The sequence below is a fragment of the Anoplopoma fimbria genome, chromosome 11 (assembly GCF_027596085.1).
Source record: "Anoplopoma fimbria isolate UVic2021 breed Golden Eagle Sablefish chromosome 11, Afim_UVic_2022, whole genome shotgun sequence".
In the NCBI taxonomy this organism is placed as follows: domain Eukaryota; kingdom Metazoa; phylum Chordata; class Actinopteri; order Perciformes; family Anoplopomatidae; genus Anoplopoma; species Anoplopoma fimbria.
This window is the reverse complement of record NC_072459.1, coordinates 545,997-569,996: the sequence shown is the minus strand read 5'-3', so window position 1 is coordinate 569,996 and position 24,000 is coordinate 545,997. Positions and strand designations below refer to the sequence as shown.

The window sequence follows — 24,000 nt, the reverse complement described above, 5'->3', positions numbered from 1 at the left end:
GTGTTGGGTTCGTGTCTCGGCGGGTTTTAGACGCAGAGGCCTCATCTCTCTGTGCATGCAGCGCTGCATGATGAACAATAAAACATGAAACATGAAACATGAAACATGAAACGCTGCTGCGGCCGCGCGTGTCCATGCATGCGTGCTGGGATGACCTGATGAGGAGGAGGAGGAGGAGGAGGAGGAGGAGGAGGAGGAGGAGGAGGACCGAAATGCAGTGATTTTTGTGTGTTGGAGGCCGCATCCTGCAGCCGCGCGCCTCCTCCCTGATGGAGAGCCGCGTGAATGTGGGAGCATCATCGGTCTGATCAGGCGGAGGATCGATACCCGGCGGGATGGAGGAGTCAGGATGGAGGAGTCAGGGTGGAGGAGTCAGGATGGAGGAGTCAGGATGGAGGAGTCAGGATGGAGGAGTCAGGATGGAGGGAGGTCAGGATGGAGGAGTCAGGATGGAGGAGTCAGGATGGAGGAGTCAGGATGGAGGAGTCAGGATGGAGGAGTCAGGATGGAGCTCTATCTGCTCCTCATTCCTGTTTCCTCCTCCTGCTCCTCTACGAGAGATAGTGGGGGGGGGAGTGTGTGTGTGTGGGGGGTGATGGGGGGGGGGGGATGGGGGAGGGGGGGAGGGGGGGGGGTGGGGGGGGGTCCCCTTCATTGTGGAGCAGCCTCACCCATTTTATGACTGAGGCACCGCATCGGGTGAGACTGAGGTTTGACGCGTGCGGTATGCGGTGCGGTGTTTTCTGAGCGAACAGCTGATGCGGTTTGGGCGGGTTGTGGTGGGATTCTTGGGGGGGGTGGAGGGTTGGGGGGGGGGTTATGGGGTGGAGGGTTGGGGGGGGGAGGTGGGGGGGGAGGTTGAGGGGGTTATGGGGAGGGGGGGGTTATGGGGGGGGGGGGGGGGTCACATCAGCTGCTCAACTCTGCAGCAGCTCCACGAGCCTCCCGGGTTCAACCGGGTTCGTGTCAGACTGAGTCTGTATATATAATATATCTATTAATATATCTATTAATATATCTTAATATATCTATTAATATATCTATCAATATATCTATATTAATATATCTATCTATCAATATATCTATTCAATATATATCTATTAATATATCTATCAATATATCTATTAATATATCTATTAATATATCTATTAATATATCTATTAATATATCTATTAATATATCTATTAATATATCTATTAATATATCTATATCTATTAATATATCTATTAATATATCTATTAATATATCTATTAATATATCTATTAATATATCTATCAATATATCTATTAATATATCTATTAATATATCTATCAATACATCCATCTATTAATATATCTATTAATATATCTATTAATATATCTATTAAATATCCATCCATTAATATATCTATTAATATATCATATTAATATATCTATTAATATATCTATTAATATATCTATTAATATATCCATGTATTAATATATCTATCTATCAATATATGCATTTATCAAAATCTATTAATATATCTATCAATATATATCTAACTATTATTGTATCCATCATTATCGTTTATATATATATATATTTATATATATATATTTATATATATATATTTGTGTGTGTGTATATATAAATCTCAGTAATATTTGGATGATTTATTGGATATTTTCATTTTATTACATTTCTCTCTTTCCTCCTCGTCTCTCTGTGTTACTGATATAGAAGCTGATCAATACATCAGCAGCTCATTGGTGTGTGTGTGTGTGTGTGTGTGTTGTGTGTGTGTGTGTGTGTGTGTGTGTGTGTGTGTGTGTGTGTGTGTGTGTGTGTGTGTGTGTGTGTGTGTGTGTGTGTGTGTGTGTGTGTGTCTGGAGGTAATTTGCATTAAAAAAGTGACAGGCTCAGCACCGCCTGGAGTTTACCGCACTGCTGTCCATCCTACACCCTTTTTTCTCCACCCTTCTTCCCCCATCCTCCATCCTTCATTCCTCCATCCTTCATTCCTCCATCCTTCATTCCTCCATCCTTCATACCACCACCCTCCACCCCTTCCCTTCATCCTGCTTCCTTCTCATCTCCTGTTTCCTTTCCTTATCCCTTAGTCCTCCTTCATCCACCCTTCTTCCCTTTGTCCTCCTCCATCCTTTACTTTAGTTTCTCTCCTCCTGTTTTGGTTCTCGTTGTCATTTAGAGATCATTTAAATTCATGATGATGATGAAGATACTTCTACTACTTTTAACCCCTCTTCTTCTTCTGTGGTGCTTTAATGGACCGACCAGCTGATAATAAACATTATATTAATAATCAGCATTATTTACTTCCTCCGTCTTCCTCAGACACCACAGAGGAAGAGTGTTGTCTCCTCCGGTCAGCGTCCTCTTCTTCTCTTTACTCATTAATGAGTCCGTCCTCAGGTCGGCCATGTTGGATCGCTGGAGTGAAATCCGGCTCACGTAATGCTGCCGGTAACAGATGCTGCTGTATCATGCAGCAGCTCAGTAGTAATAATTATATTTTTATGTAATCGTCCACATCACAGTGACGCTGCCTGCTCTCCTCCTCCTCCTCCTCCTCCCTCCTCCTCCTCCTCCTCCTCCTCCTCCTCGCTGCTGCGGCTCCGAGTCCACACGAGTGGGAACGAGCGCTCAGAGTGAAAGTGACTGAAGGAGAGAATCAGAAATGTTCCTTAAACATGATTAGAAAACCTTTTCAAGCTTAATTCATCTCAGAAACATTACAATACTGACCTGATGCAGCGTGGGTAGTTCAGGTGCGTCTGTAAATCTGAGGCCTGCAGTTTGTGGACTAGTTTAAGGTGAAACATTCTTAAATGAAATACGTAAATAATTACAAAAATAAAAGCAGTTTGCTGAGATTAATCTTTAAGAAAACACTGCATCATTGTTCTACCTGCTGCAGGAAACGCCTTGTCATGTTTGACCCCCTTCACTCGCCGTATGGTTAAATATTGCTTTTATATTTCTGTGTATTTAAACAGTCAGCTCACAGCGGGTGGTGTTAATGAACGGTGGCGTTTCTGAGATGTCTTTGAACGCCTCTGTAAGTCCACGTGTAACGCATTATGATGATTATTAATAATGTTTATTATGATTTAATGTACTTTAAGTCCTTTGGACAGAGAACCATAGCGGTTCTTCTACAACGATGTGAGACTGATGATCAGTGAATTATGACTTATTGATCTCAGTGTTGAGCATTGATACGTTCTCACCTGAAGGTTCAGTTCATGAAACTCAAACGGATCAGAGACTGAAGCAAAAGTCAAGTCTTCTCTCGTTGTAACAAAAGTTTGTGGATCTAGTTATTGTTTTTTATTCCCATAGTCCCGCCCAGCTGTGCTGTGATTGGCTGATAATCTGGAGATAGTGTTCCTGTGCTGTGATCAGATTGAGCGTTCTCAATCCACCATGCTGTCATGCTACATTGTTACAGAAAATGAACATTCAGGGAACAAATCGCTCAACCTAGTACTATCAAATCACTGCACAGTAGTATTAGCCAACCACAGTACAGTAATACTAGCCAATCACTTCACAGTAGTACTATCCAACCAATTCAATTCAATTCAGTTTATTTTGTATAGCCCAGAATCACAAATTACAAATTTGCCTCAGAGGGCTTTACAATCTGTGCACATGAGACATCCTCTGTCCCAGAAGCCTCACAACTCCCCTAAAAAACCCTTTAACAGGGACACCACAGTACAGTAGTACTAGCCAACCACAGCACAGTAATACTAGCTAATCACAGTACAGTAGTACTAGCTAATCACAATACAGTAGTACTAGCTAATCACAGTACAGTAGTACTAGCTAATCACAGTACAGTAGTATTAGCCAATCACAGCACAGAAGAGCGTTACAAGGCCAAACCCTTACAGCGAATAATATAATGTTGATGAGGCTAAGTTGTTTTATTAATTTAGCGACGGCCTAGTTAGCTAGCTAGCGTGCTAATTCCACCATGCTTTCATGCTACGCTGTCGTCCTTTAACCACAAAGTCGTTTTTGTTGATTCAAACTATAAAACATGAAAACATTAATGAAGGTTCTGTGTAACCGTCTGTAGTAAAAATACTTTTCTAGTTCATTTGTTATTTCAATAATAACAATAACAAATAAATCTGATCTGAATGTATTGATTACCACGTTTAAACAGATGGACAGGCAGCCACAGAACAGTCAGAGTGGTTTGTTTTGTTCTCCTGGACGCACCAGGTGGGTGGGTCTGTTTGGTTTAGTGTTTGTCCGACTTTATTTACCCGGAACACACACACACACACACACACACACACACACACACACACACACACACACACACACACAAACACACACCTGCTGCAGACAGACGGCCTGCTGCTGACTTCTCGTCCCTCTCAGTAGTGACTTGCTCAAGGGCACCTTGACGGCAGCGGTCTGACACTTCCTGTTGTCTGACCCTTTCAAAGTAAAGTTGCACTGAACAGAGCACCGACTCAAACTTCATCAGCAGACATTTATACCAAGAGAAAGCAAGTACAATATGTACTAAATACTATGATATGTACACACCTTCTGTAGTACTGTTTGTTGCAGTTAGATTAAAATATATCAGTTCTCGATTTGTTGAAATGTTTTCCATCTGTTTTCTTTGAAGCATTGCGTTGTGGCCATCAGGAGCAAACTAAAGAAACTCAGGTATTTAGGCCTTTTCCACAAGTACACAGGTATTTAAAAAAAAGTTTTCTTCTTTCATTCTCAAAAAGATTTTTAAACAAAAAAAAAAGATCTCTCTCAAAGCAAAATGCAAAACCACGAGTGAAGCTCTGGTCTGAGTCTACGTACTTATACAAACACAAACATCAGCACTTTCAGGTGATCAGTGAGGTCACCTGCTGAGCCGACCAATCAGAGGGACCGTTGGCCAAATGGGTTGGGTTGAAGTACTTGTACTAGTGTCATGAGGTGAGAGGTACATGTACGTCAAAGCAGCTGGGCCTGATGCTAATGATAGCTAGCTGTGTGTGTGTGTGTGTGTGTGTGTGTGTGTGTGTGTGTGTGTGTGTGTGTGTGTGTGTGTGTGTCTCCGTGTGTGAGTGTGTGTGTGTGTGCGCGTGTGTCTGTGTGAGTGTGAGTGTGTGTCTGTGTGTGTGTCTGTGTGAGTGTGTGTGTGTGTCTGTGTGAGTGTGAGTGTGTCTGTGTGTGTGTGTGTGAGTGTGTGTCTGTGTGTGTGTCTGTGTGTGTGTCTGTGTGAGTGTGAGTGTGTGTGTGTGTGTGTGTGCGCGCCTGTGGCCATCCTTCAGCCAAGTCAAGGACAAAGCCTCCATAACTGCAGACAGGAGGTCACTTTAACATCCGACACTGTTCTCTTCTGTTCTCTTCTGTTCTCTAATGTTCTCTGACTAAATTATGTTTATCATAAATGTCCTCACAGTCCACAAAAAAAACTTTTCAGAACATATGTTTTGTTCCACGATGTTCCTTGTCAAATAACCAAAGATCAACGTTTCAAAAATATTTATCAAAATCACTCCAAACACATTTAGTCTTTTATTTCCATCAAAACATTTCTATATTACATTTTATACATAATGTCTTCACCTTCATATGATTTATTTCCAAAAGTCCAGTCAGGCATTATTTTTTTATAAATATATTTTCTAAAAAACGCTCCTCACAAAGATACACACACACACACACACACACACCCACACACACACACACACACACACACACACACACACACACACACACACACACACACACACACACACCTCCTACGTAGTATTGAACCTGCAGTATCTGCTGACTGAAGACAATCCTGTGTGTGTGTGTGTGTGTGTGTGTGTGTGTGTGTGTGTGTGTGTGTGTGTGTGTGTGTGTGTGTGTGTGTGTGTGTGTGTATGTGTGCAGATTGGTCAGTGGGAGGCTGGTCATGTGATTTATGGCAGCATCTCCATTTAATGGCCCTAAAACCGTCCCGGCCCTCTCCTGTGTGTGTGTGTTTGTGTGTTTTATCAGTGTGTGTGTGTGTGTGTGTGTGTGTGTGTGTGTGTGTGTGTGTGTGTGTGTGTGTGTGTGTGTGTGTGTGCTCATGTATTATAGATGTACCGCTCCCCCTCCACAGCTCAGTGAGCCGCTCCGTTACAGCAGCAGACATCGTCCTCGTCTTCCTCTGATTCATTCTATTAACTCATCTGAATATTAATTCACGAGTTCAACCAATCAGAGAGCAGCTGGTTTTAATCAATGAAAGAAGTTAAATAAGCACGATGTGTTTTTTTTTTGGTTTGGTCCTCGTCTCTGTTCGGGTTGCAGGCTGAAGGCGAGGCTGTGATGTCACGATGATGTCACAGAGTGAGTGACGGAGTGACCTTGGGTTGTGTAACGGTGAACCAGAGGATTCAGAGCTCCACACGGTGGATGTTTAATAATCGTCATGGTTATGCTCTCATGTGACGCAGCAGTGATGCGATGTGTTGTAGTGAGTGGCGCGGCCACCGGAGGGCGCTCTCTACGACGGTCAGCCCGCAGTGTGTCGGTGCCTTTAATATATTTATTTAATGTATTAGATAATTATTGTTTTTAACGTGTAAACAAGTGATAAAGGTGTATGTGGCTCTCAGTTCTTTATTAATTAAAATTTTCTTTTTGAGAAATCTGTTGTTTTTTCTATCAGTTTGATGGATGACTCTAAAAACTACACTACCCATGAGCCTCGGCTGCTGTTGCTATGGACGAGAGACCAGCTGTCTGTGTGAATTCTCTTGAAACTGATTTAAACTGAACAGTGTTTGTGTTTTTTAGCCGTCAGAAGATGAAGCTCTGAGGTCGGATGTTTGATGGTGAAATGCACCCTGGGAGTCGTAGTTTTTTATGTTGAATGCTTCTCGATACATTTAGACTCTTTTAAATCAAAGAACCAGATATCTTCTAGCTCAGTTGTTTGTGTTTTGTTCTGATGATTCGACGAGGAGAGTTTTAGTTGTTTCATGAATGACGTTATAATTGTTTATAGTTATTATTTTAATTATTATTATTTTAATTGCTGCTGGGCTCGTTTGTTTCCATCTCAGGTGTTTGTCCACTGATGAGGTGATTTCTGCCTCCAGAGCAGAGAGATGTTTCACAGCGGAAAATAAGGAAACGTTTTGGGGTTTTTATTTTAATGCAGTTTGTTTAAAATAATAATAACAATAATAACAACAGGTTTTAAGGCTGGTCTCTGCTGTTTGTGTCCTGTGGTCCTGTGGTGGATCCGTACAGTGTAAATAGCTGTTATTGGATGGATGAACATTAAAGTCATTAAGTGGCTCAAACTCCGGTTCACCTCTTTAAATAGAATCCTGCTGCTGATGTCTGACAGGCAGCCCAGCGGCCATTACCTCAGAGACGGGGAAGGAAAACATGACGAGGATTCCTCCGAGTCTGTGAGGCCTCATGACTGGAAGAAGTATTAATTATGAATATTATTATTATTATTAGTATTATTATTATTATTATATATGTTAAACATTTTATTACTAGAAAAAAGATCTGCATTCAAAATGTCAAGTAGTAAAAAAGTATCAGCTAAATTAGCTTCAGGGTAAAATGAATAGATCTGGACTTCAGTTGAATGACTCGAGGCCTGACTTGGACTTGAGACTGCAGAATGATAAAAACTCTGACTTTTTCTTAATTTTTCAAATGACTTGACTTGGACATGTTTGTAAGTCTTTGTAAGAATTTTTAATATAACTTTGACTTGTTTTATACTCTGACTCACCTTGAACGAGTCAAGACCTGGTTTGAATGACTTGGAACTGGACATAGACATGTTTAAAATGACTTGAAGTTATTTCACGAATGACTCGAGACTGGACTTGTAGTGAATGACTCGGCCGAGCCTCCAATGAATCAGTACTAGACTTGGACTTGTTTTGAATGACTCGACATGAATGAATCCAGATGAAGCTCATCGGTTCTTCAGTATTTAGATCCACTGGACCAGTGAGGTCACACTGGACCAGTGAGGTCACACTGGACCAGTGAGGTCACACTGGACCAGTGAGGTCACACTGGACCAGTGAGGTCACACAGAACACTCATTGACGAGAAACTGGGCAGAAAGAAACCCAAACTGAGACTTTTACTGTTCATGAAAGAAAATTAGATCTGTTACATTTATGAAAAAAACCCAGATTTGGGTCACGATCACCTGCAGCCTGAAAACACACACACACACACACACACACACACACACACACACACACACACACACACACACACACACACACACACACACAGTAACATGTTTGCTCTCTCGGGGGATAAGGAAGTGGAACCAGGACGCCTGAATGTTACAGGAACGCAGTGAATTGATCCTGAAGGACGTTGGTTCTAATAACACTCACTTCCTGTTTGGTTTCACTGATATCGAGCCTCAAAGTGAGTCTGGGAATCAATATCCATACTGCAGATATTGATCCTTTACAAATGTCTATAATTTAGTCGTAAAAAGCTCATAATCTTTAAACAGGAGAACAATAGTTTTCTAGAACAAGGTCGCTGCGCTGTAAATACTCAGTGTTTAAATACCTTCTTTTATTTTACCACCATCTTATTTTTATCTACTACAATATTCTCATAATTTGTATTCAGATGTTTTTATCTGAACAGTATTTCGTCTTTGATTGAACAGCAGTCTTTGTTGAATTTTAATTGTGTATGAGGTACTTTTGTATTGTTATTTTATTCATACCGTTAACCTGTTTGTATTTTTGGCATCTTGTATATTTGGGATTTGCACCTGATTCATATTTTATACTTGATGAATAATGTTCAGTCTTATCTTATTTTTAAAACTTGATCACTCTTCAAAAGAAGATGATCAAACTGTCTTCATCTCTAAAATCAGTAAAAATACAGTTTAAATGTATAATAATTCACTACAAACATCAGTAAATGAAGACATGTTTATCTGAACAGAACCTTTCTCTGTTCTGGTGGGCGTGATCGGACTTATTGGACATGTTTTATACAAACATATTTATTTCAGTTTGGTTTCTTTGAAGTTGACACTTTTTGATTTTCTTTACTATTATTTCAGTTTATTCTTTGTTAAACTGGAGGAAACATTTGAATATCTGATCTGTAATTCGTTAACTGAGTCTCGTTTAAATCAGCGTGTCGTCTGCATAAAGGTTGTGAAATAGTGAACAGTTTTTTCTGATCATGTTGCTCGTAAAGCAGATTCTTTAGAGGAGGATGAAGGAGACGTGTTGTGATCAGACAGCTGAAGAAGTTGTGATGACCGACGGTGAGGTCGCGTCAGAGACTCTCTGAACATGTCCCTCCTGTCTTCTCATTGGTCGACACCCAGAGAGGTGGAGAACGGGGGATTTATGGGACTCATTACTGGAGGAGAACCTCGTTATTCCACCACACACAGATATTAATTAAAATCTGAGAACTAATATTTATCTCAGTTTTACTGTTTAGCATTTTGGATCATGAGTCCAAACAAACCAAACCTCACAAAGAGAATCGTACTGCGTTTATTTCTTCACTCATATATTTTCTGTACTTTTCATCTTCTCTTATATTTGATATTAATGTTGTGACTACACCGCCAGCAAATTGATTTGGGCGGAAAAATACTAACTTTTTATTTAAATTTCACTTCATGCATGTATTTCTTTTTTCAGAAAATGTCTAATTTCTTATATATAAATATATAAACTTTATTTGTGTCTGAAATAATATTTCAGATTTATTTTTTGGGCTGAAATGTTTAGTTGATCAACCAGTAATAAAATTAATTAGCAATATAGTTACCGATTTATTTACTGTTTTCTGAGTGTTTGTCGGCATTTATATACCAAACAATTAATCACATAAAGAAAATAAACCGCAGATTAACAGATAAAGTAAATAAGCTTTAGATGCAGCTCTAATATTAATTGTTTATTGAACAACAGTGGACTTTAATTGATAGTTGATTACATGAGATAGAATGGCTGCTTTAAAATGGTCAGAACCAATAAACTACAGTTTAGTATAAACATAATTTACATAAACAGTTTTTAATTATGGATTTGAAACATTATGAACATCATGAAAGCAGCTCCCATATTTATTGAAAAGATTAGATTCAGCGTTCACCTTTAATCTGTAGACGGATAGAGGAGTGAGGAGGAAGAGGAGGAGGAGGAGGAGTTAATGGGGCGGAAAATCATGTGACCCAGTTAGAGAGGTGAATCTAAGCTTTAACGCTGAGCATACACGGTTCAAACTGAGGAGAGGAAGACCGTCTTCTGTCTTCATCAGCCTCAGAACACATGACACGATGAAGAGGAGGAGTCATCACAGTCCGTTTAGAGACTTTAGCTCAGCAGAGTTTTACAGTTTACGTCTGATTTATGTTCTCGTGTTCGTTTCACATCAGATAAAACTGAATGTTGTGAAATTCAGACGTTCATGGTTCCCAGAAGATGACCCTGAAGGACATTCAATCAGCCTCAACTGTGAAAGTTAGATAGCGTTAGCTAGCATTAGCATGCTAATACGTTAAGTTACTATGGCAAAGATGGCAAATAACTGCTAAACATCAGCATGTTATTTAGTCTTGTTCAAACGTTTTAAGGTTTTTTAGCTCACGCAAGCTTAGCTTAGCATAGATGATATATTAGCTGTGTGCTTTGATGCATTCATTAATTTTAATATTTATATTTAAATGATCATTATTTTAACATATTAGCATTTTTAGCATATTTGTGTTGCAGTGGGTGTTAAATGAGCTGAATGCATTTTTTGGGTGAGTTTTGATTTAATGATTTTAAGTTTAGCTTTTCTCAGAAGAGTTTGTTGTCATTTCAAGGGCTTAATTTATTTTAAGGTGAGGTTAATTTAAAGAGTCCTTCTGTAGTTTACAGACCTGGAATGTATGTATGTACATTAACAAATGAATTATTTCTGACCTTTGGTTTTTTTGTGCAGCTTTATCAATTCATTTATCCAATAAATATATCAAATAAGAATCAATTAGTTTTACGCCTTAAGCTCATGGTGTGTTTGTGTGAATCTTTAGTGTTTCTGTGTTTCTGTGTTCTCATGTTGGTCAATAAACCAATACAGCTTCATCTTCTTAATGAGATGTTTGATCTTTAGAAACGTATCATCTGTTTTCACTGCAGCTTTTTATCTTCTGTTTTCAGATTCCACAGATAATGGGGATTTATTTGTAAAATCACTTTTTTTTATATATTCTTTAAGTGAAACAAATATTTTAACAAAGACCTCAAAACCTTTTAAAAAACACTTAACAATACTAAACAGATTCATGGCCTTAAATCTCAGGTGACACCACGTTCATCAGTCAATACTGGGTGGAGAAGCCCCGATGGTGTAACGCAGCTGTGATGCTCATTGCTGTGATTCATCAATACCTGATCAATACTCTATTGAAGTCCAGTCAGTTGTGCAGCTGTTGGAATTCAACAGACCACTTAATAAACACTGAAACATGCGCTGTGTTTCCAAATATGTTTTATTGCATATTCTTGTTTTTTCTCCGATTGTTTTGATTCTCTTTTTAAACATTTTACCTTCATGGTCGTGGGTTATTATTTATTTTGTATGTCTTTCATAATAGTTCTATAGTATGGAAATCATCTTAAAGATAAATTGGAGAAGGAAAAAACAGTCAGAAATACTGGATGAGTAAAATGTAAAATGACAGAGGACCCAGGTTCGAGCCTTGGGGAACTCCACTCGGCCCGCCGTAGAGATTATGGCTCTTATCCTAAACTCATTGCAGATCAAACAATTAAAACTTTTTCTCCGTTTACTAAGGATATCAAATAAAAATACAAAACAATTTTTTTTTTTAGTATTTGGCGATTTTGACATGAAGTTACTTAATAATCTCAACGTTTTTATTGGAAATAACATGTAAATCTTTCATCTCTATGAATCGATTATTAACTCGACTGAATATGAAGCAGATTTTCATCATTTACTTTCAGACCTTATTTTCCTGGAACGTTTTACACTCAAAATCAAACAACCACAACCAGTAAATAAAAAGTCAGAAATGATTATTGTTAGGTGTCAACATTTATACCAGCATCCCCCTTCCTCCCCTTCCTCCCCCTTCCTCCCCCGTCCTCTCAGTGCAGCAGCAGTGAGATGAAGGAGCCGGCAGCACTGAGGCACTCTGGGTAATCTAGCTGTTTTCCCAGGATGCAGTGAGTCATGGAATCAATACATTATCTTCTTCTTTTAGTCGGATGGCGGCTGGCAGGCGGCGTGTGTGTGTGTGTGTGTGTGTGTGTGTGTGTGTGTGTGTGTGTGTGTGTGTGTGTGTGTGTGTGTGTGTGTGTGTGTGTGTGTGTGTGTGTTGGTGTTTTCCTCGTCAGGACACCTGAAAGGTTGTTATGATCTAAGTGTAGTCTCTACCTCCACACTATCATCACATCAGTCTCTTTAATGTTTATGTCACTTTATGTACATTATTCTGTCACATTGCTTCACCAATCATTTTTTTATTTGTATCAATTGTATTGACTCAATTGAACAACATTTGTAAAATTTTAATTTAAATTATTTTATTGTGCCTTCCTGTGTGGAAGTCTCTACTGAGCATGCTCAGTGGGACCAGAGAGCCACACTGTCACTAACTGGCCAAATATCATCACAACAAAATAAAGTGATTCCAGAGAGAAGCAGACGAGAGTATAAGAGACACATAAATATAAATATAACGTCCTCCTCCCTCTTCACCTCCTCCCTCCTCCCTCCTGTCTCCCCCATCTGTCCTTCCTCTCCTCATCACTCCTTTCTCTCCTGTCGAGTATAAATCCACCTCCTCCCTCCTTCCCTTTAATCCTCCCTCCTGCTTTATCCTCCATCTTCAACCCTTCCTCCCCCCAGTCCATTATGCCCCATAAAAGCCCCCCCTTCCTTCCTTCCTTCCTTTCTTCCTTTCTTTTTACTCCTCCTCTCTTTATTTCCACAGTTTGTCCCTCTGGCGTTGACGGCAGTCTGACTGTTTATTTATAGACCAACGAAATAAAGAACGACAGACGGTGTGTGTGTGTGTGTGTGTGTGTGTGTGTGTGTGTGTGTGTGTGTGTGTGTGTGTGTGTGTGTGTGTGTGTGTGTGTGTGTCAGGATGGTTTGATGTCACTTGTCCACTCTGTTTCTACTCTGTAGTTTGGGTGGTTTCTATCAAACGATTTCCTCCTCAGTGTTACTTAAAGCGTCTATAATGTATATGTATATTTTGGGTCTCTGAATGTTTCTGGGCCTTCGCCCATTGTCAGCTGAGATCGGCTCCAGCACCCCTGCGACCCTTAACTGGATAAGCAGGTTACGGAAAATGAAAATGAATGAATGAATGAATGAATGAATGAATGAATGAATGTTTATGGCTCAAATCTGTCCGAGGACGCCCCTGTACACGACCTGCTCAGCGTCAAACAGTAGACAGACTCAGTTATAGATGAGGTGGTGAACAAAGTGGAGCATTTAGCCGCTAAAGAGACAGATATTTCCCTCAGGAGGTGGTGGAGACCAAAAACAGAGCTAAAGGAGAGCGACAAACACAAACCCTCGTGATGAATCATCATGTAACAGCTCTTGATGATGTTCCACTGGAATCATCACTGTGAAGTCATTTCACAGTATTATTGTGACTAGAATCCAGTAGCTTTCTGTATATTTACAGTCCGATAATTTAACCTGTGTTAACGAGGCTCAGACTGCTGACTTGTGGTGCGTTCATGTGCTCATAAGAGGCTGGGATATCTGAGTGTCGGCCACAATATGAACACGTTGGGTTTTCTCTGTAATATGAGAACAAATAAAATACATATTTATTCAGATCAGTATGTTATTGATCTGATCGATCGGTGTGTGTTTGTGAACAAGCAGCGAGCCGTCACCGAGAGCACAGATGGACTCTGGGTAGAGAGCCAGAGAGCCCAGTGGATTGTGGGTAACACAGCTCGCTGCTGGCACAGTCTGCTGCTAACACACACACACACACACACACACACACACACACACACACACACACACACACACACACACACACACACACACACACACACAGAATCACAGAGTGTGTATCCATGCATGTAAAAACACACACACTCAGCTGGCATCAGAAACACACTCTGACACCTGAGGTCAATGTCCTGATTTAAGTCTTCATGACATGGGGGGAAGAGACCCTCCTCTCTCCTCTTGTCTCCTCCCTCCTTTCTCTCCCCCCTCCTCTCTCCCCCCTCCTCTCTCCTCTCTCCTCATGTCTCAAAGAGCAGTGGAAAGGAATGAAAGGGGGAGGACAGTGAAAGAAGGACTGGGGAAGGTTAAAAAGTAATGAAAAGGACATGAAAGGGAAAGGAGAGGAGAGGAAGGAAAGGAGATTAGGGAAAGGAGAAGAAAATAAGAGAAGGGACAAATTATTCAAATGAGGAGAGGAAGGGAAATAATGAAAAGCTAAGGAAGGAAATAAAACAATTTCAAGAAAAGAAAATCATGAATGAATGAATGAATGGAGTTCAGTCCCGTTACTGCAGTACTATGTGTACTATAGGGATATAGTACTACAATCTCTGTGTACAAGAGATACAGTTCCGCAATACTATGTGTATTTTAGGGATACGGTACTGTAGTTCTCTGAGTCTTATAGGTAAAAAAGTATTATCAGTAAAATGTACTTCATAAAAAAAGTCTTTAATGTCTCCAGATGTTTAAAGTAGTATAAAGTATTTAATGTCTCCAGGTGTTACCCCTCACAGATTACCCATCAGCCCCTGCTCCTCTCTGGGGGCGCTGAGACCTTTACAGTCGTCTGTGATTAAGCGCTCTTTGTTACGGAGCTTATCAGCTCAGAACAGACGACTTCTCTGTCACTGTGTTCCCATGATGCTCGGCGGCAGACCTATACAGACACATCTGCAGCACTGAGGGCCTCTCAAAGACTGGTAGACCTGATGGATCTACGTTAGACCCTGCAGGACCTTGATAAACCCCGTTAGACCAGAACAATAAGATCCTGTTAGATGCTCTACAGGAGGACTGTTGGACCTGATGGACCCAGTTAAACCATCATTAGACCCTGTTAGAACCAGCTGGAACCAGTCACATCTTTATCTGAGACCCCATTAGACCTTTACTGTGAGACACAGATAGATTCTGAACTGGATGCTTGTTAGAACCCTTTAGATGGTTTTAGGCTCCTGTTGGACCTGGATGAGGTTGATCTACAGGGTCCCATAGATTTCTCATTTAGACCCTGTTAGTTTTTTGTTGATAAACCCTGTTGGACCCTGATGGACCCAGTTAGACCTCTGTTCTATCTTTTCCTTTTTAGACCATAAGACCCAGTAGATCCCAGGTTAGACTTTCTTTAGACCCTAATAATATTAATAATAACTATTATTATTATTCACACTGATGGGGGGAGGGGGAGGCACCGAGGGACACAATGACTGCAGTCTGACAGAAAGAGAGAGGGATGCTACCATGTGCTAACCGTGCTGGCTCAATACTAAATATCATCAGTTAAAGGTCACATGATGGAGACAAAGACTTAAAAAAGCTTAAACAGAAACAAGGAGACTTTTAAAGAAACGTTTCTACTGTGATACGTCTTTAGTCTCTGGAGGCGGAGCATCTTTTCTGGAGCGTGTAAGCTAATCCTGATATTAAGTAAAAGTTGAGCTACGTTGCTTACGAGAGAAAAGGCTGTTAGCGTGTTAGCATGCTAGCTTGTGTTTCATATGAGTTTCAATGGGGATGAGATGCTAACGTTAGCATGCTGTTCGTCGGCTGCTTGAGTGTATCCCTACCTGTCTCACTGCTTTCTATGCAGTCAGTCATACATCTGTTTCTCCACCTGTCTGTCTGTCTCCACGTGTCTGTCTGTCTGTCTCCACCTGTCTGTCTGTCTCCACCTGTCTGTCTGTCTCCACCTGTCTCTCTCTGTTGTTGTGGAGATCAGATGTTTTGTTTGTCTGCTGTTAAAAACATTGAGGACAACGTTGATACTGAAGATATTTTTACTTTCTGCCATTAACGTTAGACAAACAAACACACACACACACACACACACACACACACACACACACACACACACACACACACATACACACCTAAAGACAGACACACACACAAACACACGCACACACACACACACACAAACACACACATCTAAAGACAGACACACACACAAACACACACACACACACACACACACACTCGTCTCTATTGACAACAATAGAAATCCACTCAGTGTAACTGAGAGCTGTTTACTTTCACTGAGACGTTGCTTTAATCTGTTTCACCTGCTGTCTGTCTGTCTGTCTCTCTGTCTGTCTGTCTGTCTGTCTGTCTGTCTGTCTTTTCCTCCTTTCAGGTAGTTATTATGTAACCTTACTATTTGTTATTATTCGTCTTTTATGGAGATGATTCCAACATACGACGATAAAAGTACAAATAAAATAACTGGAACACAAAAGGAACCAGATTTGTGTTTATTTTAGAATCGTGACCTGTCTTCTGATGAAATACTGTGTAAAGCCTCTTAAACGTGGTTGTGTGGTTGTTCTGTCCGTGGAGCTCAGTGAGGATGATGATGGTTCCTCTCTGAGGTTCTCCGTCTGATTCAGAGTTCAGGAGATCATTTCTCAGAACGACTGAAGCTATCGAGGTTTTTGGTATTTCTGATCATTTATGGATCTGATCTTTAAAGAGGACGTCCGTCTGGAACTAAAGGAACTGATGGATCATGAAAATGATTTCTGTGTGATGATGTTTGTTCAGAGTGAACGATGACTCAGCGTTTCATGGCATCATGTGTCTCCTGTCTGTCTGCAGGCTAAGGACAGCGATGATGATGAAGAGGTGGTGCAGGTGGACCGGGACCACTTCATGGATGAGTTCTTCGAACAGGTGAGACACAAAAAACTCACAAAAACACAAGAAAAACTCATAAAAACATATGAAAAAACACAAAAAACACAAGAAAACACGCACATACACGCAACAAAAACTTGAAAACACACAAAAACACAAACCGTAAAACACATGAAATGAATGAAGCATGCAGCCAGTTTTTGTGGAAAATATATTAAATGTGTTGAACTGGAAACAAAAAGAAACAAAATCAGAGCAGGAAAGAAATTATATGAGTTTAGAAGCAAAATGAGAAATAAAACATTAATGATTTGTCTGTTTGCAGAATTTAAAAGATAACAGCATCTGCCATCAGGAAGCTAAAACTTCTGAATTATACTTTTTAATTTTATTTTTATTTAATAATCCAAACTTTTACTGTCAGCTGATTAATAAATCCAGCTCTCATTCTTTACGTATCAGAGTTAGTTTTTAAGTTGTTATAAAGAATCTGATGGACGACGGAGGAGTTTTCCTTTCAGGCATCAATCAGCTGATTCTCTTTGTTTTATTTGTGAAACAGAAACTCAGAGATTCTCTGTAATCTGAGCAAAGATCTGCAGAGTGACAGACTTCCTGAGAACTGATCCCAGAACAGATCTGAAGATCTGACAAAGACACGCTGAGCTCCACTATTCACCTGCTTTCTGCTCCAGATTCTCCTGCTTGCACGAGATTTATTGACAATAACACAATTATAAAATATAATATAATATAATATATATATATGTAAAATATAATCATATTTAATGCAAACTGTGTTGGAGGTTCCGATATTTATTTAAAACTCTGGGTTTAATTAGATGATATTTAAGACAAATAATAATAATAACTGAGTAAGGTGTTCAGTAACGTGTTCACATACAGACGTTATGGGGACAGTTAGGTGTTCACATACAGACGTTATGGGGACAGTAACGTGTTCACATACAGACGTTATGGGGACAGTAACGTGTTCACATACAGACGTTATGGGGACAGTAACGTGTTCACATACAGACGTTATGGGGACAGTAACGTGTTCACATACAGACGTTATGGGGACAGTGACGTGTTCACAAACAGACGTTATGGGGACAGTAACGTGTTCACATACAGACGTTATGGGGACAGTAACGTGTTCACATACAGACGTTATGGGGACAGTAACGTGTTATGGGGACAGTAACGTGTTCACACGTTATGGGGACAGACGTGTTCACATACAGGGTTATGGGGACAGTAACGTGTTCACATACAGACGTTATGGGGACAGTAACGTGTTCACATACAGACGTTATGGGGACAGTAACGTGTTCACATACAGACGTTATGGGGACAGTAACGTGTTCACATACAGACGTTATGGGGACAGTAACGTGTTCACATACAGACGTTATGGGGACAGTAACGTGTTCACATACAGACGTTATGGGGACAGTAACGTGTTCACAAACAGACGTTATGGGGACAGTAACGTGTTCACATACAGACGTTATGGGGACAGTAACGTGTTCACATACAGACGTTATGGGGACAGTAACGTGTTCACATACAGACGTTATGGGGACAGTAACGTGTTCACATACAGACGTTATGGGGACAGTACGTGTTGTTCACATACAGACGTTATGGGGACAGTAACGTGTTCACATACAGACGTTATGGGGACAGTAACGTGTTCACAAACTACTTCAACAAATGTGGAAATGAAGTAGAAAACCATGACGTCACTTTGACAGTTTGGACTGAAAAAACAACTTTTAACCACAAAACAAATGATGATAAAAATACATTATCAGGGCGAATATTTTAATTTCTTATCTGGTTTTATGCAAAAAGATTTCTGAGATGATTATTCAAATGAACTGAATGCATATCTAATCTTGTGTGTGTGTGTGTGTGTGTGTGTGTGTGTGTGTGTGTGTGTGTGTGTGTGTGTGTCCAGGTGGAGGAGATCAGAGGCTGTATAGAAAAGCTGTCGGAGGATGTGGAGCAGGTCAAGAAGCAGCACAGCGCCATCCTGGCCGCCCCCAACCCTGACGAAAGTAAGAGCTCGCCGATCTGTCCTGAACCGATAGAACCGATAGAACCGTGTTTCTGTGACGTTAAACGTTCCACAGACTCACTCAGTGCTGCTGGTTCGTGGTTCTGGTCGTATTTACACTAGACTGAGTGATCGCTGCTGTCAGATATAAAGAGTTAAATGACAGTCATAATCACAGTATATAACTAATGGATGTAGTCATGGTGACGCGGTTGTTTATGAACCTTTTCAGCGTTTTAGCCGTCGCCATCTTGTCTTTTTGCAACCAGTGAACAGGAAGTGACCATATATGGACTGAGGATCATCTGTCAATCAGTGTGTAGCCCCGCCCTAAAGCATCCCCTGCTTTATGGTCTGTTTGACTCTAAATGGAGCATCATTTACTAAATGAACATCATGCTGTATTGAAGAAGACTTGAAACTAGAGATTGAGACCATAAACTCATGTTTACAATGTTTACTGAGGGAATAAATCAAGAGAGAAGTAGAGTCATTTTCTCATAGACTTCTATACAACCAGAGGAGTCGCCCCCTGGTGGACAGGAGAGAGAATGCAGCTTTAAGACAGGAAGCTTTGACTTCACTTCAAAGAACCGGAGATTGTCTTCTGGACTTCATGTGAACCTGAACCTCGTCCCCTCAGTCCACCTGACACACAGAATAAATGTCTCCAGTGTGAGTTTTGCTCTGCGTCCAGTCTGAACGACTCGCTGTGGCTCAGCGTTAATGACTCAGCGTTAATGACTCAGCATTAATGACTCAGCTCAACGACTCCGTCTCAGCTGAAGCCTCAGGCCTCATCTGAGCTGAGCTGAGTCTTCATCACGTTCAGCGTGACGTTTTCACTGGAGGAGACTTTCAGCTCGTTGTTGGACAGACAACAATACGATGTCACTCTGCTCCTCAGAGACACGAAACATCAAATATGAACATGGAGACATTAAACACATCGATGTCATCCAGACCACGTCTCCATCTTGGATGTTTATCCACAACAAAGTAGATCTATAAATCCAGTTATACCAGTCTGTACACTGGTCTTATACCGGTCTGTGCACTGGTCTTATACCGGTCTGTGCACTGGTCTTATACCGGTCTGTGCACTGGTCTTATACCGGTCTGTACACTGGTCTTATACCGGTCTGTACACTGGTCTTATACCGGTCTGTACACTGGTCTCCTGCAGCATTCAGAGCTACACTACCCTCAGAGATGTTCCTCCAGCAGAACACTGGTTCTTCTCCAGGTGAATCCAGATGTTCAATAACTTCTGTAGTATTTTAAGCCGAACCACCATCATCTCCTGAACCGACCTTTAACCTCATGAACTCTGTGTTGGTCCTTTTCTTCTTCATGAGTTTTCTCAGTTGGTGATTTAAACGTTGAACACGACGTCGCTTTACTTTGGTGTTCTGTTTGTTCTGCATGATCGTCTCTCTGCATGTTCATGTTTTCTGTTATTGCATGAAAAATTATGATGTTTCTGTTTTTCTTTTTCCATCCATTTTTCATGTTTGTGTCTTTTTTCTGTTTTCTTCTTCACCTCTTTATCTTTAGATCCTCTGATCTTCTGTCTCCTCTTAGTCTTTCCTTCTTCCTCCCCCTCTCTCTCTCACCTCTTCCTCCCCCTCTCCCACCTCTTCCTCCCCCTCTCCTCTCTCTCACCTCTTCCTCCCCCCCCCCCCTCTCTCTCTCCCTCCGTCTCGTCTGCGTTGCATGCTGCCTGTGAAGTCTCTGCTCTTCTTCTGGTTGAAGTGTTTAAACTGCATGAAGTCCAGTTGACCTCCAAGGAGATGAGGAGGTCAACCGCTGAGGACAAGTGAGTCTCTTTCTCCTCCATCATCTTCATCTCCTTTTGCTTCTTGTTCTTTATTTTTTGTTCTTCTTCTTTGTTCTCTTTCTTTTTATTTTATTTGTGTGTGAATATAGAAAAACAAAGGATGCATGTTTTCCTCTAAATACACTTTGTTCTTCACCTCAACTGGAGATCAGCTGGTCAGCAAACATGAAAAAACTTAAAATCACAAGAATTCAAAATAAATAATCCTCTATTTAGTTTGAAAATGTTTGAACATTCCTTGTGATATAAACTAAAAGACTTCCTGGAAATCAGTTTTTATTTTGATTATGTTCATAATAACTTTCAACCAATTCTACAAAAATGATTCTTAAAAAAGTAGATGTGAACCGGGTCTGATGTTTATTAATTTTAATATTACATTCATTAATCTTGTGGTTAACTACTCAATGTCTAAATATTTAAATACACATTTTTCTATAAAACTTGTATATTTAGAAGATGAGAAATAAATTGATATTTCTTGTCATGGAAAAGGATCCATATTAATATTCACATAAAGAGAGACGTGTGACCTCAGAATGATAAACATCTCTTCAGACTCTTCTTCTCCCCTCCGGTGAAAACACGTCGCTTTAGTTCTTCTTCTCCTCCTCACTTCTGGGTCAGCTCGCTCTGCAGCCGACGGCCCGTCACACAAAATGCATTCCAGTGTTTCTGACTCAATAATGCATGATGGGAGTTGTAGTGAGAGGAGTATCATTTCTAAAGACTCACAGCTCAGCGACCGGCTATCATTCCCACCAAAGAGAAGTGTGTGTGTGTCTGTGTGTGTGTGTGTGTCTGTGTGTGTGTGTGTGTGTGTGTGTGTGTGTGTGTGTGTGTGTGTGTGTGTGTCTGTGTGTGTGTGTGTGTGTGTGTGTGTGTGTGTGTGTGTGTGTGTGTGTGTGTGTGTGTGTGTGTGTGTGTGTGTGTGTGTGTGTGTGTGTGTGTGTGTGTGTGTGTGTGTGTGTGTGTGTGTGTGTGTGTGTGTGTGGAATGACATTGATCATCATCTAACTCGTTAACACTAATCAAATCATAATCTGAGCTGCTTTGACTTTGACGAGCGTCAGAAACAATTATCACATGTTTACAATAAAGAAAAATACTACAGCCGGTTTTAAATAAGCAACAAAACGTTTATTGTCACCATGAACACAGGACGGTTCAATGAAACATGGAGATAAGAGAGTTAGCAGCTTTAGCATGTGATGCTAATAAAGCAGAGAGCGAGCGGTCAGACAGAGAACAGGGTGAGTCAGAGGAGACGAGGCTGAACGGCACTGCAGCGCTCGTAAATCTGACTGCACTGCTGCAGTTATCACACACACACACACACACACACACACACACACACACACACACACACATCAATGGCCTCCTCCAACATGGCTGACAAGATGTGATTCTTCCTCTCATTCAGCTTCTTTTTCTTCTCCTTCTCCTTCTTCTTCTCCTTCTCCTTCTTCTCCTTCTTCTTCTTCTCCTTCTTCTCCTTCTTCTTCTTCTCCTTCTCCTTCTTCCTGATGGGCCACATGTCTTTCTCTCTGAGAGTCACATGTTCAGATGGATCTTAATGTCATGTCTGTGTTCAGCACAATTAGCTTAGCTTAGCATAAAGATTGAAACAGTTAGCCCGACTCTGTGCATGTTTTAGGAATCCTCCTCTTTAACTTGTTAAAGAGGAGGAGTTGTGGACTTCCTCCGGGGTAAACACTGTCCTCCGGAACCAGTGAACATCCAGGGACAGGACATGGAGATTGTGAGATCTTATAAGTACCTGGGTGTTCACCTGAACAATAAACTGGACTAATCATACAAATGCACTTTATAAAAAGGGTCAGAGCAGACTGTATCTGCTGAGGAGACTGAGGTCCTCAGGAGTTTTCAACTCCGTGGTGGCATCAGCCATCTTCTATGCAGTGGTCTGCTGGAGCAGCAGCATCTCAGCAGCAGACAAGAAGAGACTGAACAAGCTTGTCAGGAAGGCCAGCAGTGTGCTGGGTGTCCACTGGATACGGTGGAGGTGGTGGGAGACAGGAGGGTGATGGCCAAGCTGTCATCCCTGATGAACAACACCTCCCACCCCATGCAGGACACCCTGGCAGCTCTGTGCAGCTCCTTCAGCCACCGGCTGCTTCACCCCCGGTGGTGAAGGAGAGGTACCGCAGGTCCTTCCTTCCTGCTGCTGTCAGGCTGCACAACCAGCTCTGCTCCCAGCAGACCACATGACACTAATACACTAATACACTAATACACTGTGCAATTATAGCTTTAATAGTTTTTTTCTGTCTGTAAATATAATATTTCAGTTATTGTTGATTTTCTACTGTTTTTTATTGCTTATTTATAATACTTGTTTTTTTATTTCATTTTTATTTTTATCTTGTCTTTCTTTACTATGTCTCTTGTGTGCACTTTAACTCTATGCTGCTGTAAGCCTGCACATGTCCCCGCTGCGGGACTAACAAAGGATTATCTTATCTTATCTTAAATTATTTGTCAGCTTTCACTTTAAATGATGATATGAATATGAATATAAATATAAATAAATGACATCACTGGTTGTTTTAATATGAGGTTGTGCAGCGTGTTTTAAACAGACCCCCCTGGTGTTGGTTTCTACTGAAGACACTCTGACATGATCCACATCATAACCGACCTTCTCTTTCATTCTGCAGAGACCAAGCAGGAGTTGGAGGACCTCACAGCTGACATCAAGAAGACAGCCAATAAAGTTCGCTCAAAATTAAAAGGTACACACTCACAGACATGTGACACCTCAAACGAACAGAAAGACCCGAACAGGTCCCACGGGTCGATGAGTGAAACTGAACAGGACTCTGAAGGGCTTCGTTAGACTAAATACAAGAGGGGGTTTATTACAGGATTCACGGTATCATTATTAAAAAGAGGGGTTTTATTAGAGGATTTGTTAGATTATTTTTAAAAAGGTGTTTTATTAGAGGATGGATTTATGGTTAGATTATTTTTAAAAAGGTGTTTTATTAGACGATTTACGGTTTTCCGTCAGGATGAGCCGACCTTCAGCAGAAAAAGAAAATATTCAGAAACAGTGTGATTCATCAAACTGTAGTCACTGAGACAGCCTCTCACACACACACACACACGAAAAAATCTACACAACCACACTGATACCCACTCACACACACACACACACACACACACACACACACACACACACACA

At 40.8% G+C, this 24,000-nt stretch overlaps 1 protein-coding gene across 1 annotated transcript in view; it reads left to right on the top strand.

Annotated features, from left to right (window-relative positions):
* Positions 1-16,887: 16,887 nt before the first annotated feature.
* Positions 16,888-24,000, top strand: part of stx1b (syntaxin 1B) — a 14,196-nt gene continuing 7,083 nt past the window's right edge. The window contains exons 1-3 of the mRNA XM_054606991.1: positions 16,888-16,923; positions 18,854-18,953; positions 23,474-23,548. Coding sequence (XP_054462966.1) covers positions 16,903-16,923; positions 18,854-18,953; positions 23,474-23,548 — 196 coding nt within the window. The 5' untranslated portion in view covers positions 16,888-16,902. The remainder of the gene's footprint in view (positions 16,924-18,853; positions 18,954-23,473; positions 23,549-24,000) is intronic.